Source organism: Macrotis lagotis, chromosome 2 (assembly GCF_037893015.1).
Source record: "Macrotis lagotis isolate mMagLag1 chromosome 2, bilby.v1.9.chrom.fasta, whole genome shotgun sequence".
Lineage (NCBI taxonomy): Eukaryota > Metazoa > Chordata > Mammalia > Peramelemorphia > Peramelidae > Macrotis > Macrotis lagotis.
In genome coordinates this window covers 12,168,932-12,186,119 of record NC_133659.1, presented here as the reverse complement: position 1 = coordinate 12,186,119, position 17,188 = coordinate 12,168,932, and the positions used below count along the sequence as shown (strand labels likewise).

Genomic DNA, 17,188 nt, shown 5'->3' with positions numbered 1-17,188 from the left:
CCCCGGACACTCTCCTAGGAACTGGGGCTCCCAAGACAAAAATAAAATCCCACCTGCCCTCAAACAGCTTACATTCTATCAGATGAAACAATATTTACATCGTATGTTGTAATGGTTTTATTTTATTTTTATAAACATTCACACAGGCACAAATATATTATTACATTGGTTATATTACATGTAATATACAAATATTATATGTAATGCAAATATATTATTGCATTAATTTAGGGATGTTGTTGCTTATATATATTATATAATATTTATATATTTTGTGTAATCTGTTAGATATAATATATAGAATTATAATATGTGTTTTGTGTGTGATGTTTTATGTTTAGTATATCATTATAACATATGTAGCATGTTTTATGTATATTGTGATTATAACATATCATGACATATTATTACATTGATCAAATCAGTTGTCTTTCTAAACCTATCATTACTAAGTCACAGGAAATCAAAAGGTAAAAAGAACCTTTAAAATCACTGAATAACAAAGTCTAGGTTGCTTCTTCTAGACTGTTCATTTTACAAATGAGGAAACTGAGACTAAGAAAAGTGAAATTATTCATCCAAGGTTACAGAGCTAATAAGCATAAGCATGTTTTTATAGGATCATGAATTTAGAACTATGAGGGTCTTTGAGTCATTTAGTCCAAACATCTTCTTTGACATCAGATTGGTTAAGTGACTTGGACAAGGTCACATAGGTCATATACATATATATATATATATATATATATATATATATATATATATATATGTCATTAAGCAGTGTTGAACTGAATTGAAATAATTTGCCTTCTCTTTTCCTTTATGTTAATTCCATATACTTAAGTATCTGTGATGGATTTTATACCTTTTTGGTTCTTCTAATAGGAAATTTTCTCATTAGAAAGAAGCTTCTATTTAAAACCCAATTTGATTCCATATAATCTCTTTGGAAACATCAGTTGTACATATGAAACTACCAGGGAATCACTTTTCAAAAAGTCTAGACTGTTCTCATCATGCAGTCACTCCTCACTTGGCCTTATCATGAAAATAATACCTGGACTAGCCTTGCCCGATGCCGTATCCAACTAAGGTCTGAATTCCTTCTGTCCTGTTGCCTTGCCCATGGTGGACTGAGCATGTACCTCCCCCTTCTCTCTTTTGCAGATAAGCAGAATGAGGTGGAGATTCCATCTCCCACTCAGAAAGACAGGGAAAAGAAGAAAAAAGAGCAGCAAGTCATGACCCAGATAAGTGGAGTCAAAAAGCTAATGCACAGCTCAAGTCTGAACAACACCAGTATCTCTCGCTTTGGAGTCAAGACTGAAAAGGAAGATCACCTGGCAAAAGTATGTAGGAGGTTGGGCCTAGGGACACCTGTGCTTTTCAGAGTCTAGATATAAATGGAAGCTTAGTCCATCCTAAGGGAGCCATCTTGAGAGCAAAGGGGAGAAGTAGTCAATGGTGCTGGAGCCAAAATATTGGGAATCAGTCAAAGGAATTGGGTGTTTAAAATCCCACTCAGATGACTATTTTTTTTTTATCAGAGCTATTGTGGAAATTTTATTTGCTTGACTATGCTTATTTGTTATAAAGGTTTTTCTTTTCTTTTTCTTTTTTTTTGAGAGGATTGAGGAGATAAAATAATTTTTATTAATAGAAAAAAAAATAATTTAAAATCAAATTTATCTAACAAGTTACATGTAGTTAGCCAGACTTTTCTTAAAGACCTGGAATGAAAAGGAACACACTATGTCCCAATGCATTGTACCCCTGGACTAAGAAAAGTGAGCTATATGACCTTGGGCAATTGATTCTTCCTTATGGCTCTCTATTTGCTCATCTCTCAAATGGGAGGATCTATCAAATTTAGACTGTAAGCCAACTTAGATCTCATTTAATTCAGTACTTTCACTTAAAGGTAAGGGAACAAAAGGGCAAGGAACCTTCCTAAGGTCACACAGTAGTTACGAACAAAGCCAGGATTTGAGTCCAGGTCTTCTGATTACAAATAAGAATTATTTGTTGAACTAGATGTTCCCCTTAATGCCTTCCAACTCTACTATTCTAAAGCCTCCCAAACAAAATCAACAGGTGTGAATCAGATGTGACCTTAGTGTTACTGTGAAGCTCAAACCTTAAAATGAAACATTTCTCCCAGTTCTTCTCACTGGATGACCCAGTGACTCTAATCTACAAGACATAATCATTGCATGTCAAGGCATCTTTGTCATCCTTTTAAGGTTGAATGATTAAGATTGACATATGATGATTAAGGTTGAATGATTAATATTGACTTATACATCATAATATCCTGACAGTTGGTTTGTATGCATGGAATATGCCATATTCCAGAAGCTATCCTCAAATGTCAGGGAAATCTCCCTAAGCTTATATCTAAAGCTGGCTATGGTCCTATAGTAACAGTAGAAAGAACATTAGCAGTTAAGATAGAAGTCCTGGATTCATATCCTCATTTCACAATTACCATTCATACAATCCAAATAAAATAAATAGGGTTAAAGGAACTGGTGAAAAACTGGAATTGGAATAGCAGAAAAAGAGGGAAAGCATTCAGGGCTACTAAAATAACATCAAGAAAATGAGAATGAATAGACATAGATTTCCATTGCAGGAAGGACTCATAAAAGTGTGAGAACATAACAGATTTGAATGTAAATAGTCATCAAGGAAGCTTCATTGATGACATTGATGCTCCCCTGGTTAGTTTTCATTGAATAGTTATTTGTTTGTTTTAATGAAACAAAATATTCTCACTAAATGACTTTATCATTGATTTTAGGAGCTGGAAGACCTGAACAAATGGGGCCTCAACATCTTCAAGGTAGCTGGATATTCTCATAACAGGCCCTTGACGTGTATCATGTATGCCATATTCCAGGTGAATAAACAGGGGATGGTAGGAGAATCCATTTTTCCTCCATCCCAGTGATTTTTCCAGTTTCCTTCTACTCTATTTATAAGTAAACATTCACCATCAACCACTTATTTGTGTTTTATCCATTTTCCTGAACAGGAAAGAGACCTTTTAAAGACGTTCAAAATTTCATCTGACACCTTTGTAACCTACATGATGACTTTAGAAGACCATTACCATTCCGACGTGGCATATCACAACAGCCTCCATGCTGCTGATGTTGCCCAGTCAACCCACGTTCTCCTTTCTACTCCAGCCTTAGATGTGAGTGATCGTTCTTGGTTTCTTATACTCTTCCTGATCTCTTAAAAACTGCTCTGAAGAATTTTTAGTATGGGCACATCAATAGGGTAGTGTTGGACACTCTTTATCAATGACGCCTTCAGTCTATTCCTATGACATTGTATGTGTCTATTTTATTTTTAAAATACTGAAGTACCTTGCTAATGTAATAGAATAATCTTCTATGTCTTCTTTTGCAGAATAAATATTATTTAATGAATCCTAGGTGAGCCGCAGAAAGATTTTGGAAAATGATGCCTAAGATTTAGTGTGGAAAGGACCTTAGAGGTCATTTGCAAATAAGAAAACATTTAAGGCAAGAAATGGTACAGGAATAGACCAGAGATCTACAGTCAGGATTTGAACCATCTCCTTCACTTACTGTACTCCCAACCGTACCCTATAGTCACCTTGGAAACTAAGACAAATAACTTTCTCTTCTTGATCCTCCATTTCCCAAACTTTAGAAAGATGAGGTCACATTAAACATGAAAGTGCTCATACTAGAGGACTCCATTTTCGAGCTCCAATTGTGGCTTCACCTACCATGAGTTTAAATTACCTTGTGGGAGAAACAGCAGTTATAGATCCATGTTCCCAGTGGTAAGGCCCTTACAATCTCACTGAAAAGAGAGAATTGTTGCCCATGTAGCCATTAGAGAACCACTAAGTGCTGAATCATTATATTACTAATAATGAGAGAAGAAAGAATTTAGACAGAGAGGAGATTAGTAGGGTCTTTGTGAGTCTGAGAAGGCTTCATAGAAGGAGGTAGAATTTCTTTCTCCTTTAAAGGCCATAGCATTCCCATAGCTGATGATTTGGATTTCCATCATCTCTTCTCTCTCCATATTCTCCCAATAGATCAAGTTGTTCTCAGAAGAATAAAACTTAACTGAGGACAGTAAAGGAGGGAAAGTGTGGAGACTATTCAGTTTAATAGCTAAAAGAACTCTGGGTCAGGGGTTAAGAATATTTTTCCTCCAATTCTTACTCTACTGCTTTGTCTGTCCCTGTGGCCTATGGAAGTCACCTCATCTGTCCTGCCCTGTCCTTCATGTTCCTCCTTTCCACACTAAATCTTACATGTCATTTTTCCAAAATCTTTCTGTGGCTCACAATATTTATTCTGCAAAAAAAAAAAAAGCATAAAAGAGTATTCTATTACATTAGAGGCCCTTTGAGATCTAGTAAGTAAAGCAACCATGATAGATTCTGGTATCAGTAACTCAGAAAGAGGGCAGCAACTGGAATGGGCAAGGAGACTCAGAAATCCCAGGTGACCTGGACCAAAGGCCAGGATGACCTCTTAGGAATCATAGTCTTCCCCTTAGGACTTATTTCATCTGGAATGAATGAGTAAAGGGTGGAATACCTCTTTGAGACCCTACTCTGTGAGCTCTGACCTAGTCAGAGGCTTCATCTCCATCCCTTTGAACTCAGGTCTTCCTGGCCCCAGGACTGGTGCTCTATCCACTGCACCATCTAGCTGCTCCATCCATTCCTTTGAGACTGGAACCTGGAATCAGGTCCTTAATTCTGACCCATACACCTGGCCCTGTTCTCCTTTGGAAGAGACCTGATTTACTTCTAAAGCTTGTAGGAACTTGCCCTGCGTCAGCGACCCATGGTATAGCCAAGGATCTAGAGTCACTAGTTTACATAAGCTGTCTTGGCAGTGTGGCAGTGATCCCCCAGGCTTGGCCCTGTAGGCTGTAGTGGGGAAATATTTCTGGCTCTGAGCCCTCTGAGAACAGAGATTGCAAGGGCCTTCTTCTAATGGACAGGTGTGGTACTTTTAATTGCAAAATATGTGTTGTTTTTTTCAGGTCTCTTAAAAAAAAAGCCTTTTCCCCTCTAAGGATGAATGCCAATACTCTGAATAAATCATAATGGCATATATTCATATATGTGCATATGTGTTTACATATGTATTAAATGTCCTCAAGCTAATACTGTGCTGCAAGTATGGCAGCTATTACTCTCTACATTTTACAGATGAAAAAACCGAGGCTCAGTTGAGTTAAATGAATGGGCAAAAGGATGATAGACCTCTCCTCACTGATAGGAGAAGGATACCATGCTAAAAACCATGGAATTGGAGTCTGAGTCTCTGAATTCAAACTCGATTCTACCATTTCTGGGTGACCCTTGGGCGAGTCATTTTACTTCTCTTGCCCCTCAGGATTTTCATCTCTAAAATATGGGAGTGGAGCCCAGTGACCTCTGAGGTTTCTTTTACCTCTGGGTCTATTAATCTGTCACTTAACCTCCCAGGGTCCTCATCTATAAAATGAGGGAGTGGGGTAGGGGGACTGGAGAAGACGAACTATAAGGTCTCCTCTAGCCCCAGATCTAGGCTCCCAAGCAGAGCCTGGATGACCTTTCCTCAAGTTGCAGAACAGAAACCTATGAAAGTCCAAGTTGGTCTAGATGGATGAGGACATTTTCCAGTCCCGAATCTCTGGAATTCTGTTCTTTGATAACCGTGACCTGGAGAGTTGATTTCAGAGATGGAATTCAGACCCAGACTTCAAGTCCAAAGTTTTTCCACTATATAATTCTGCCTCGTTAATTAAAACAAGTCCTCTATGTTTTTCCCTTGTTGGGTGGAAGAACCCTGGGATGAAATCTTCTTTCTTTTGTTCTCTAGGCTGTCTTCACAGATTTGGAAATCCTGGCTGCTATCTTTGCTGCTGCGATCCATGATGTGGATCATCCAGGGGTCTCCAATCAATTCCTCATCAACACAAGTGAGTTCACCCCTTGGGCTGTGATTCGAGGCAATTCCATGACTAATTGCATTTTCCCCTCATCTATTGTTTTCATTTGAGATAGTGGCAAGTATAAATAATGAGGTAATTCTTCCATTGCACTGGACACTAGTCAAGTTCTTCCCTGGATATGACGTCCAGCTCTGGCTCCACAGTTTTACAATCTGCAGGATGAGTTTGGAGAAGTTTCAGACAAGAGCCATAAAAAATATTGTGGAGAATGGGAAACAAGACCCAGGAGGAAAGCAGAAAGGAAATGTGATGATTCAGGATGGAGAAGGGAAGGCTGAGGCTTCATTTGCTTATGGTCTTCAGGAATATGCTGAGCTCTTACAAAGAGACTTTCTGACTCACATTTGTTTATCTCTCCTGAGACCTAGACCAAGTGTTTGGGAGCTGAGACAAATTTCCTGAAGTTTCAGTAACACAAAGGAATCAGTTGCTGATGAAAGAAAATCATTACTTGAGAGCTGTAGAGATCTCTATAGATGCCCTAGGAAGGTCTGAAGCAACGAGCAATGATCCAGTAGACTTTGGCCTGTCCTTCCAGCTTTTGGATTCTATAACAAAGCTCAATTCAGTTCATGCCTTCCCTTTTTCTCCTGGACGTTATGGATCAGAGATTTAGAGCTGGAGGTGACCTTCAAGGCCATCAACGCTTTCATTTTGTAGAAGAAAAAACTGAGTCTCAGAGATGAGAGACTAGAGCTACACAGGTTAAGTGTCTCAAGTAGGATTTGAATCCACGTCTTCCTTATTTAAAGTCCTTAATTCTGACCCCTACACCAAACTGCCTCACACAATGGCCTCCCATCTTCCATAGACCAATAAGGACTCATTCTTCAATGTACCCATTCTAGGAATTTCATAGGTCTCTTGTTAGTGACTCAACTTTCCATTGGGTTTCTCATGAAAAGTAATTATCTGACAAGGGTGACGATTAGCATCCTGGTGTTGACAGTTTAATAGAGATATTATTTCTTCTCTTCCGTGTTTAATATCCATAGTTGTAATTGAGAGAGAGTGTAAGGCTTTGGATCTTGTAAGGTCCTGTTAATGCGTGGGCTCCTACCTTTGGACAGCTACCTGTTGGGGCTGGCTAGAACAAGCTTCAATCCTCCCACTGGCCATTTGGCTTCACTGGATCTTACTTTATGAGCTTTGTGACTTAGAAGACATCACTCGACCTCTCTGAAATAGTTTGCTCATGTGGGTAATAATACTGTTGAGAGTAAATTGCTTTATAAACCCTCAGGTACAATCTTGAGATGCCAATAAAATCAAATAAGGAAATTAGCCACAGTCTCTGCATCGGCCATCATTGATATTATGTGGGGCTCTTTCCTGTCCCTTGACTGTGAGTGGCCCCATTCACTGGACCCACAATGCCCCTTCCTTCTCCCCTACCTGTGGGAAGTCACTCCTACTGGCCTTTTTTTTGTGAAACCCTCCACTATTCCTTTTGGCATCTATGCATGCAACTATGGACCTGCCTGAGCTTTTCGCTTGGTTGTGTTTTATTACAGTGATGGTTCTCTCTTTGTTACATGTCCTGTTTAGATGGTACAGACAGCCAACAATCACTTATTAAGCATCAAAAAAGACAGAGTCCCTGACTTCAAGGAACATGCTTTCTCATAGGAAGAAAACACAGTCAATCAGCAAGCATATATTAATCACCTACTGTACCAAACACTGAGTCTACACAGATGGGCAAAAGACCCCTGCTGTCCTCAAAAAATTAGTCTAATGTAAGGAAATGATATAATTACACAGCATGGGAAGCTAATAAGCAAGTAGATCACTTTTCTAGATGCTTATTGAGTTAATGATCAAATGAGTCAAAGTAGAGACAGGGATAGGAAGATAGGAGTTCAAATCCTGCCTCAGGCACTTACTAGTCAATTGGCCTTGGGAAAATTTTTTATAATATCTCAGCCTCCATTTCTTTATCCATAAAATGAGACTAACAATGTCACCTACCTCTCAAAGTTGTTAGAAGGATCAAATGAGATCCTCTGAAAAGGACTTTGCAGACTAAACTTTAAACCATCTATTAATATCTTTACATAGCTCCTAGTATCTTTGATTTGCAGCTGGGAAGATGGGTGCCCCTAGAACTAAGAAGCAGCAGGCACATCCATAGAGGAAACAGCAATTTGTTTTGGGGTCAGAAAGACTGGCCGTTATAGTTGAGTTGGACTAGATGGTTGCTGAGGTCCCTTCTCACTCTCAAATTCTGGGATTCCAGGATTGTTTTTTAATCTAGGAGAAGACTTTATGTGTCCATTATAAATTATTGTTTTTGTATTTTTAATGAAAAGTCACTTTTCTTCTTGCTTCCTCCTAGATTCTGAACTTGCTTTGATGTATAATGATGAGTCTGTTTTGGAAAACCACCACTTGGCTGTTGGGTTCAAGTTGCTCCAAGAGGAGCACTGTGACATTTTCCAGAATCTAACCAAGAAGCAGCGTCAGACCCTCAGGAAGATGGTGATCGACATGGTAAGTCTTCCCTTCCTCTACTATCCTCCCTGCTGCCCTCAGGAGAAGGAAAGTTTTGTTGCTTGAGGGAGAATTGATTGAGTCAACTGAGGTGTTTACTTCTCATTTTTGGGTCACAGGTTTTGGCAACGGATATGTCCAAGCACATGGGCCTGTTGGCAGACCTGAAAACAATGGTAGAGACGAAAAAAGTGACCAGCTCTGGAGTCCTCCTTCTGGACAACTACACAGATCGGATACAGGTACCTGATCTGGGCTAAATATTTCTTAATAATATGGCATCAAAAATAACATTTGGGTAGAGGACATGGGGTTTTGGAAGGCTGTCTTATCTCCCTCTTTACATTGAAGCTAAAATCCTTGCCCAAGATCACAGGCAGGAGGCGTTAGAGAAGGAACAAAAAGACATTAAACTTCAATTCTCAGAACTCAAGTCATCTAAGATGTCAGCCTCCATTGGTAGAAAGACTCACCTTGAATTCCTCATATCAGTAACATACAACTAAATGGTTAAATCTGTAATCAATATGAGCTCCACTGATTGTATTTCAAATGGTCTTCCTCTTTTTAAAAAACACATATCAAAACCTAGTATTAATAGCCCATGAGTGTCTGTCAATTCCAGAAAGCTCTAGTAAATAGAAACTCCTTTCATTTGACATTTGTTGAGTCTGTTTTGGTCACCTCAAATGTCAAGCTGCCTTTTCATCCCACAGAGGGTGGCAGAAGGGTCTATGAAGACATCTTCTTTTAATAGCAGGCTTTTCCTAAGGAAGAAGGGGCTAAAATGCTCTATAATTCCATGATTCCAAAGACTCCTATTTCTCATGGGCCAGTGAATATGGCTTTGGCCTTGATCACCAGGCATGAGCCAGGGCTTTCCTAAGACTTACATAAACACTCCACAATCTTTAACAGACCAAATATCGTCAGTGTCTGTAAGCAGACCAAGTGAATCAGGATGGAGCTGGGGAGGGCAGAACGTGATGTTCCATGAGTGTTTGTATCCTTTTTTATGGGATTTTCTGAACTTCCCCACCATAGGTCCTCCGCAATATGGTACATTGTGCCGACCTGAGCAACCCCACCAAGTCTTTGGAATTGTACCGGCAATGGACAGACCGTATCATGGAGGAATTCTTCCAACAGGGAGACAAGGAGAGAGAGAGGGGCATGGAGATTAGCCCCATGTGCGACAAACACACTGCCTCAGTGGAAAAATCCCAGGTATTGGACATGGAGATCTAGAAGGTTTCATTTGTTAGTTTGAATTTTTTTCTTTGGCGTTTGAGACTTTTATCTTGTTCCCTTCCCCTCCCCCCTTCTAAATGATATATTTCTATGTAAGTCACCCACTTGTTTCCATTATGGTGATGATTCACTGGACCTCTCCGTTTCCCTCATACTTTTGATGGGTGGGGATAATTAACCAGTCAGAGGAAACCCATTAAAGTTCGCTTCCATGGATCGCATTGCTGTTTGTCATCTTAAAATTCAATTTAGTTTGGTTGGCCATAGCTTTAAGTTTCTTCTGGTTAAGTTTTTTGTTCTTTCCTATATGGCTTAGAGCTGAAAGGGATCTTAAAAATAATTAGGACAACTCCCTCCTTTTACAGATGAGGAAACTGAGGTGCAGAGAAGCTAACTTGGCCTTGATTACATAGCTTTTGCTGACTCAAAGTTCAGGACTCACCTCACCTGTCTACCTCACCCAGAGCTTGTCTTCTCTGTCCTTCAGTCTAATTTTGATGCCCTCCACCCCCTATCCCTGCCAACATACAGAATCCATTCCTTCCCCTGCCCAGAAAGAGCCCAGGCTCAGGTACTTGGGCCTTCCAGCCCCTCCCAACCTGCAACACTAATCTTGCCTCCTACCTTTTGGGAACATATCAACATTCCCAACAACCTCAACAGTAAACAGTAGAAACTCTGAGGTCTGCACATGCTGATGACCACTTGCACAGACCAAGAGATTCATGCATGTTTCCAATGCCAAGGCCAGTTGTGAGTCCAATCAAAGGCTTTTGAGCCAGCTAAGAACACAGCAACATTTTTGCAGGATGACAAATGGTCAAAGCCAGATGGCCCTTTGGGGGAATAAGTCCAAGTTCTAGTGAACATCTGCATTGGAAAAATGACTGGATTTCTCTGGTGTGAATAAAATCAGTCATTTGGCCAACCCTAAATTCAAATATGCTCTTAGGATTGTTGGATATCTCATAAGTAACTATGACCTCATGATAGAGTGAAGTCAGTGTATGGAAATTTTATGTGTCTATATCATAGACATATGATACATATGTATTGTATATGGTATATATCATATGCAATTTATATAACATGTATGCATCTGCATATATGTGATATGTAAGTATATGAAAATACTATAATGTTATCAAAATGCAAAGGAATTATTTATTATAAATGAAATACCTAAATATATTGTTCAATAATATTCTATTAAGGGTCTATTGTATAAAGATAGTGTACTAGGTGATAGCAATACAAAGACAGAAATGAAATAGATATTTCCCTCAAGAAATTTATATTTCTCTTGTGGCAAATAATATGTAATACAGATAAATAAATATGTATAAAATATATATAAGAGGTGCCCTAGGAGCCAGTCTCTGATCTGCACAGACGCACAGACCCATCACCTAACATGGACTGGTTTGATACCTATCTACTGGGGGGTGCAGGTCCATGGATGGGGATACACACACACACACACACACACACACACACACACACACACACACACACACACATATATATATATATATATATATGAAATATTTCTCCATTAAAGTCTTCCTCCAATGCTTTCTCATGGCATGGAGGTGACCCTTGATGCTCAAAGACTCACCAGGTTGGCTGCAGAATCATGGTTGTTTACAGGTCCCTCAATATTCAAAGACCTTCTCATCTATTCAACACTCGTTGAAACAGGGTCTGCTCCAGTGAAATATAAGTTCTTTAAAATACTGAATTAAGAAAAGGCAGATGGCATAGGAACTAGAAGGAGGATGTAGAAATTAGGAAGGCCATGGTTGAAATTCTGTCACTGACCCTTGTGACTGTATGTCTAGGGACAAGTCATTTTAACTCTCCGGGTCCCCCCACCCCAACCTACTCCTCTCAACTTTCAGTCAACTGGAGAATTGATAACAATCTTAAAGAGCTGCAAAGAAAGTTGTCGATCTGTATTGGTGAATGCACTTTCCAGACTAGGACTTAACAGGGATGAAAAAAATAATAGATTTATACCCACCCCCTCAAAAAGGGGAATAAAAGTAATGAAGAATTGAATCCCATTATGAAAAATAATATTATACATTGGGATGGTGGTTTGGTGTTTTATGACATTTCGCACATTTTATTTAATCCTCAAAACAGTACTATATATGACAAATATTATTAATCCCCATTTGATAGATCGGGAAGGCAAGATGGGTGAATTGGCTGCACTTTCAGCTAGTCAGAGCTAGATCCATGACCATAAGCTGAGTCTCTTGGACTTTTTTCCACTCTTGTATTTGCTAATAGAGGTCAGAGATCCCCTGCCTTTCCCAAAAGCTCATTCCCTCCTCAAGCTTCTTCTTACTCATGCCACCATCCCAGAAAGCCATAGGACTGGAGTCCTTCCTGACTTGTTGTTCAATCATCATCAATCTTATCTGACTCATCATGACCCCATTTGGGTTTTTCTCAGCAAAGATACTAGAATGGTTTCCATTTTCTTCTCCAGCTCATTTTACAAATGAGGAAACAAGGTGAACAAGGTTAAGGTACTTGTCCAGGGTCATAGAGTAAGTGTCTAAGGCCAGATCTGAACTTAGGAAGATAAGTCTTCCTGCTTGCATGTCCAGTGCTCTAACTTGCTCCCCCAAGTTAAAAATGACTCAGTTAAGAAAATGAGAAGTGAGTTCTGATGCTGTAGCTTTTCTTGAAATGGTTGAGATCCTAAAAAACACCCTAAGGGGATCATTTTAAAAATTCATTAAATACTTCCATAAAAGGAACAGACAGGAGAGGGAGAGGGAGAGGGAGAGGGAGAGGGAGAGGGAGAGAGAGAATGGGGAGAGAAGAGAGAGGAGAATGACAAGAGAGGAAAGCAAAGATATAAGAAATAGAGGAGTGGATGGAGAGAGTTAGAGAGAGAGAGAGAGAAGGAGGAGGAGGAGGGAAGTATGAGAGCTGTCTGACTCAGCCTCCCTAACCACTGAAGACAGGATAGATCCAGGCAGCCACTCTCTGTAACATGTGAAGAATGTCCAGAGGCTAGCCAGTCCACTTCTCATGTGAAGTGGTCACTTATGGACAAGGTCCTATTCCCTGGAACAAGTTTAGTCAGACTGACCCACATGTGTTGACAGGATGGCCAATGACCAGAAGTGAATAAGAGTCGATTTCCTCCCTGGTGGAAAGGTTGTCTCATAGGAGAATGTCCCCATCCCTCTTCTCCCCACACCTCCTCAGCTCCCCAGCCCCATTACAGGGGAATTCCATTCCCTCACTCCTTTCCAGGGCCTATTCTTTCCCTCTCCCCAGAGCTTCCTGTTTGTTCAGACACTGCAAGGGTCAGGCTCAGGCCACAACTAGCTCATAGAGGATGCGAGGGTCCAGTCTGTAGCCATAATGAGGCCTTCGGCCACACGGTTCTCCACAGGAGGCCTCGAAAAAGGAACTGCTGCATTGTTTGGTATTTTCCCTTCTTTTTTTCCTGGTGGAAATGACCATGAGCCCACAGGATTGAAACAATGACAACCGTGTCCACAGAGGGAATATTTGTTTGTATTATGGCTGGACGTGGTTTCCAGTGTTTTTATCAAGCCTTAGGAAAAGCCCACAGATGCAGAGAAAGACTGGAGAATTTGGGGGCCTCTCCATCCGTGGACCTGAGCCCCCTCCCCCAGTAGATAGGTATCAGACCAACCCATGTTAGGTGATGGGTCTGTGAAAATCAGAGATTGGCTCCTAGGGCACCCCCTTTGGAATCAGAAAATCTGGTTCAAGTATCATCTCTATAAAGCTAAAGATGGTGCTTTCCCCTTCTCATCCTTGCACTGATTCCTAAAGCATGGATCTGGCCAAGTCACAAGCTAGACCCCCTTCCAGGAATGCCCTCTCTCCTCGCAACCTTCAAGGCTCCACTTAAGACGTGCCTCCTCCATGAAGCCCTTCCTGATTTCCAATGCTCCCCCCCCCTTCAAATTATTGCATGTACTTGAAGGGACAAGGTCATTTTTGTCTTTGTACACCCCAAGTTTAGTACAGTGTCTGGCATACAGTTGGTACTTAATAAATGTTCGTTGAACACCTTAAAATGTTGTGGGAGAAATAAGGTTTCCTTACATTTCAGGAACAAATGTGCAACCTTTTTTTCCTCCAGGTTGGCTTCATTGACTACATTGTCCATCCCCTCTGGGAGACCTGGGCTGACCTAGTCCAGCCCGATGCCCAGGACATCCTGGACACCTTGGAAGACAACCGGAACTGGTACCAGAGCATGATCCCACAGAGCCCCTCCCCACCCTTCGAGGACCAGAACAGAGACTGTCAAGGACTGATGGAGAAATTCCAATTTGAACTGACCCTGGAAGAGGAGGATTCTGAGGGTCCTGAGAAGGAGGGGGAGAGCATGGGCTATTTTGGAAGCACAAAGACACTGTGTGTGATTGACCCAGAGCACCTAGAGTCTCCGGGGGAGGCTGAGGAAGAGACTGCGCTGGGAGACGCATCCCCCGTGGACACATAATGGCCAGACCAGGCCTTCTCGCCAGGTCGAGATGAACATTCAGCCCTTAAGGAGGGTGCAGGCTGACCCATAGGCCAGCCTGCCCTCCAGGTCCGAGGCCTGCTTCTGATGAAGGCCAATGACCTTTGCAGATCCTTGAGATCGGAGCCAGAGCGGCAGAGCGTGAGGAGAATGGCGGCTCAGGAAACTCAGTGAGATGACTTGGGTTGGCCTTTGGGCTTCATGGCAACCCCATGGAACCGACTTGAACCGCCGCTGTTGTCCGATCATCCTAAAGAAATGACACTCAGCTGAGAGAATTTTTTTTTTCCTGCACTAGACTTTGGAACCCTGAACCTGTTAGAGGGACAGGACTGACTGACTGATGACTCTCTATTTGCAAACCTGCCCATCTGTCCTCCTGTCTGCAAACCCGTGTGCCTTTTTTGTAAAACGTTTTCACGTCTTTGAAATGCCTGTTGAATACTTAGAGTTTAGTATCAACTTCTACGCAGAGCAAAGTGTTTTGAAAATTTCTGTACACTTTTTTCGAGTCTTTCTGAAAAGGAGAAATCTGTCTTCCTTCTTCCACAGGCAATATCTTTCACCTTCTTGTCGTTTTCCAAACCAGAGAGAAAGGATATTGTTCAACCTGACTCCATATTTCTCCTCTTCCCTGCATCCCTGCCCACCCTCCTCATTCCCCCATGTACCCCGCCTTCTCGCTTGGCCTGCTTGGATTCCACTAGGGTTACCCACAGAATCAAATTTAACAAGCTGGGGCTTGGGGGCGGGGAGGCTCCTTCATTTCCTGCAGGACCATGATGGTCCCCGTTCCATTCAACACAAAAAGACCCTGTTGCTGTGCGTGATGCGTCTTCCCAGCAGCCCCCTTCCCAATGAAAGTTGCACGCTCTTCATTCTGTTCTCTCTCTCCTATCCCGCCTTGCCCTTTCCAGTAGATGGTTAGGTTTAGCTACACCATCCTCCTCTTGCACTGTCCTCAGCTCTAACACCCTCATTACTGTTTATAACAGTGTATTTATTACTTAATGTATATAGTGTAATGTTTTGTAAGTTATTAATTTATATAACTTAACATTGCCCACCAACAGTGGTGGTCGAGAAATTTGTGTAGAAAGCTCTACCTATGAGCTGCACCTTTGTCACCTTTTCTATGGCATTCTGGAGAACCTGAACATAGTTCAAGAGAGACATACGGACCCCCAATCCCCCTTCTTCTGGCCCCCCAGGAGACTTTTATCCAGAGAAAAATCTCTCCATTTTTGGTCAGATGCTGCTGCTGATGGCGGAACCCCTTTCAAACACTGGTGCTGGGAAAGAGGACTAGCCCCCCTTCCTCATGTCAGAGGCTAAGGGATTTTAACTGGGCTCAAGATTGGAGTATATGAGATCCATCATCCCATGTTGAGCCAAGTCACCCATAAACCATGTTCAAAAGGTGTTCTGGATGCCGCATGGCTTCTATCTCCAAAGTAACACTACATACCTACACGCACAGACGGTCCCTCCGACTAGATCCAAACTACTGAAATGCCCCTAGTGCCATGAGCAAGGGGCGCCATGTTTGGGCCAATGAGAGGAGACAACGAAACCAGTGGCTTTGGCTGCAATGTGAATTTTGAAAGCAGAATGTGAAGGGATGTCATATTTATACTAATGTGAAGCTTCTTCCGATAAGCCGTGGGAGGCACATCCCTGGTGTCCGTCTCCAACTAGAAACTCTTTGGTCCCACCTTGCAACCCCCCAACTGCTGGTAAATTCTTGCACAACTGTGTAGGACCGGTGGGTCTCTGTGTCCGTTCAGCACTGCATTGGTCCAGGTGTACGTTTTGTTGTTTTCCAAAGTTTCTCACAATGTATGTTATGGTATTATTATAATTATAATTATTATATATTGTGTTTCAGATGCATTCTGGAGAGATTTTTATATGAAGTAAATAAATGAAAGCATGACCTAATGGGGCTGTAATAGTGAGTTTTTTCAAGGGCAGTTATGGGCAGGGGAAATTGAAAATCCAGTCCACTCCTAACACGCCTGTTCTTCAGCAACAGTTATGTCCAGTTACTATTCTTGGCAAAGGAAGGACAAAGACAACCATGATTCATCTCCCTCTTAAGATAGGCCTTCCTCACCTGAGGTCCCCAGACCCTTTGGATAGGGGAATACATTTCAGGAGAATTCATGAATTTGAGGACAAAAAAATTTACATCTTCATTATAACTAAAAATTTCACAAGTAAAATACAGTATTCTGAGAAGGGATCCAGAGCTTTCATCAGACTAGCCATGAACGAAAGGTTTAAGAATACTCATTCTATGAGCTAGTCTACAGTTGAGACAAACTAATACTATAAAAGAGGCATTGAATTGCTTTTACTTGGCTCAGAGGACAGAACCAGGAGTGACATGTAAAAAGAAAGAGGGAGGGAGGCAGATGGTGGCTCCAAATCAGGAGAAGTTTACCAAAAACGGAGCTCTCCCAAAGCTGGGTTGTCTGCCTTGGGAGAGAGTTGGATCCCTTCCCTTTGGAGCTCTTCAAACAAGGCTTGAAAGGCTTTTACATGAGATAATATTTATAAAGACTTAAGCAGGGGAGGTAAACCTCAGGCCTGTGGGCCATATTAGTCTGGCATTGCCAAGGCAACCACAGGTGCAACTCAAAATTCAAGGGGTGAATTAATTAAATGTTTGAACACATACAGCCCTCAAATGATGTGATAAATAGCCCAATGGCCCACGGCAGACACAAAGGTTTCCCACTCCTGACTTAGAGCATCATCATATAGATTGAACATCATTATATAGTACATATTATATGTCTTATATAGATATATGTATAATACATATGCTATTGTAGATGTAGAAAAGAGAATAAGCCATCCCCAAAGTCCTGGTGCCATTTTAAGCTTTAATAGTTTAAAAGT

General features: G+C 41.2%; 1 protein-coding gene across 3 annotated transcripts in view; it reads left to right on the top strand.

Annotated features, from left to right (window-relative positions):
* PDE4B (phosphodiesterase 4B) overlaps positions 1 to 17,091 on the top strand; it is a 737,209-nt gene extending 720,118 nt beyond the window's left edge. The window contains exons 11-18 of one of the 3 annotated variants that reach the window (XM_074221243.1): positions 1,168 to 1,349; positions 2,804 to 2,902; positions 3,038 to 3,202; positions 5,874 to 5,973; positions 8,345 to 8,499; positions 8,619 to 8,741; positions 9,544 to 9,726; positions 13,895 to 17,091. In XM_074221243.1, the coding sequence (XP_074077344.1) occupies positions 1,168 to 1,349; positions 2,804 to 2,902; positions 3,038 to 3,202; positions 5,874 to 5,973; positions 8,345 to 8,499; positions 8,619 to 8,741; positions 9,544 to 9,726; positions 13,895 to 14,260 (1,373 nt within the window). In that variant the 3' untranslated portion in view covers positions 14,261 to 17,091. The remainder of the gene's footprint in view (positions 1 to 1,167; positions 1,350 to 2,803; positions 2,903 to 3,037; positions 3,203 to 5,873; positions 5,974 to 8,344; positions 8,500 to 8,618; positions 8,742 to 9,543; positions 9,727 to 13,894) is intronic. The other 2 variants (XM_074221244.1, XM_074221245.1) reach the window with 2 other exon arrangements.
* The last annotated feature ends 97 nt before the right edge of the window (positions 17,092 to 17,188 follow it).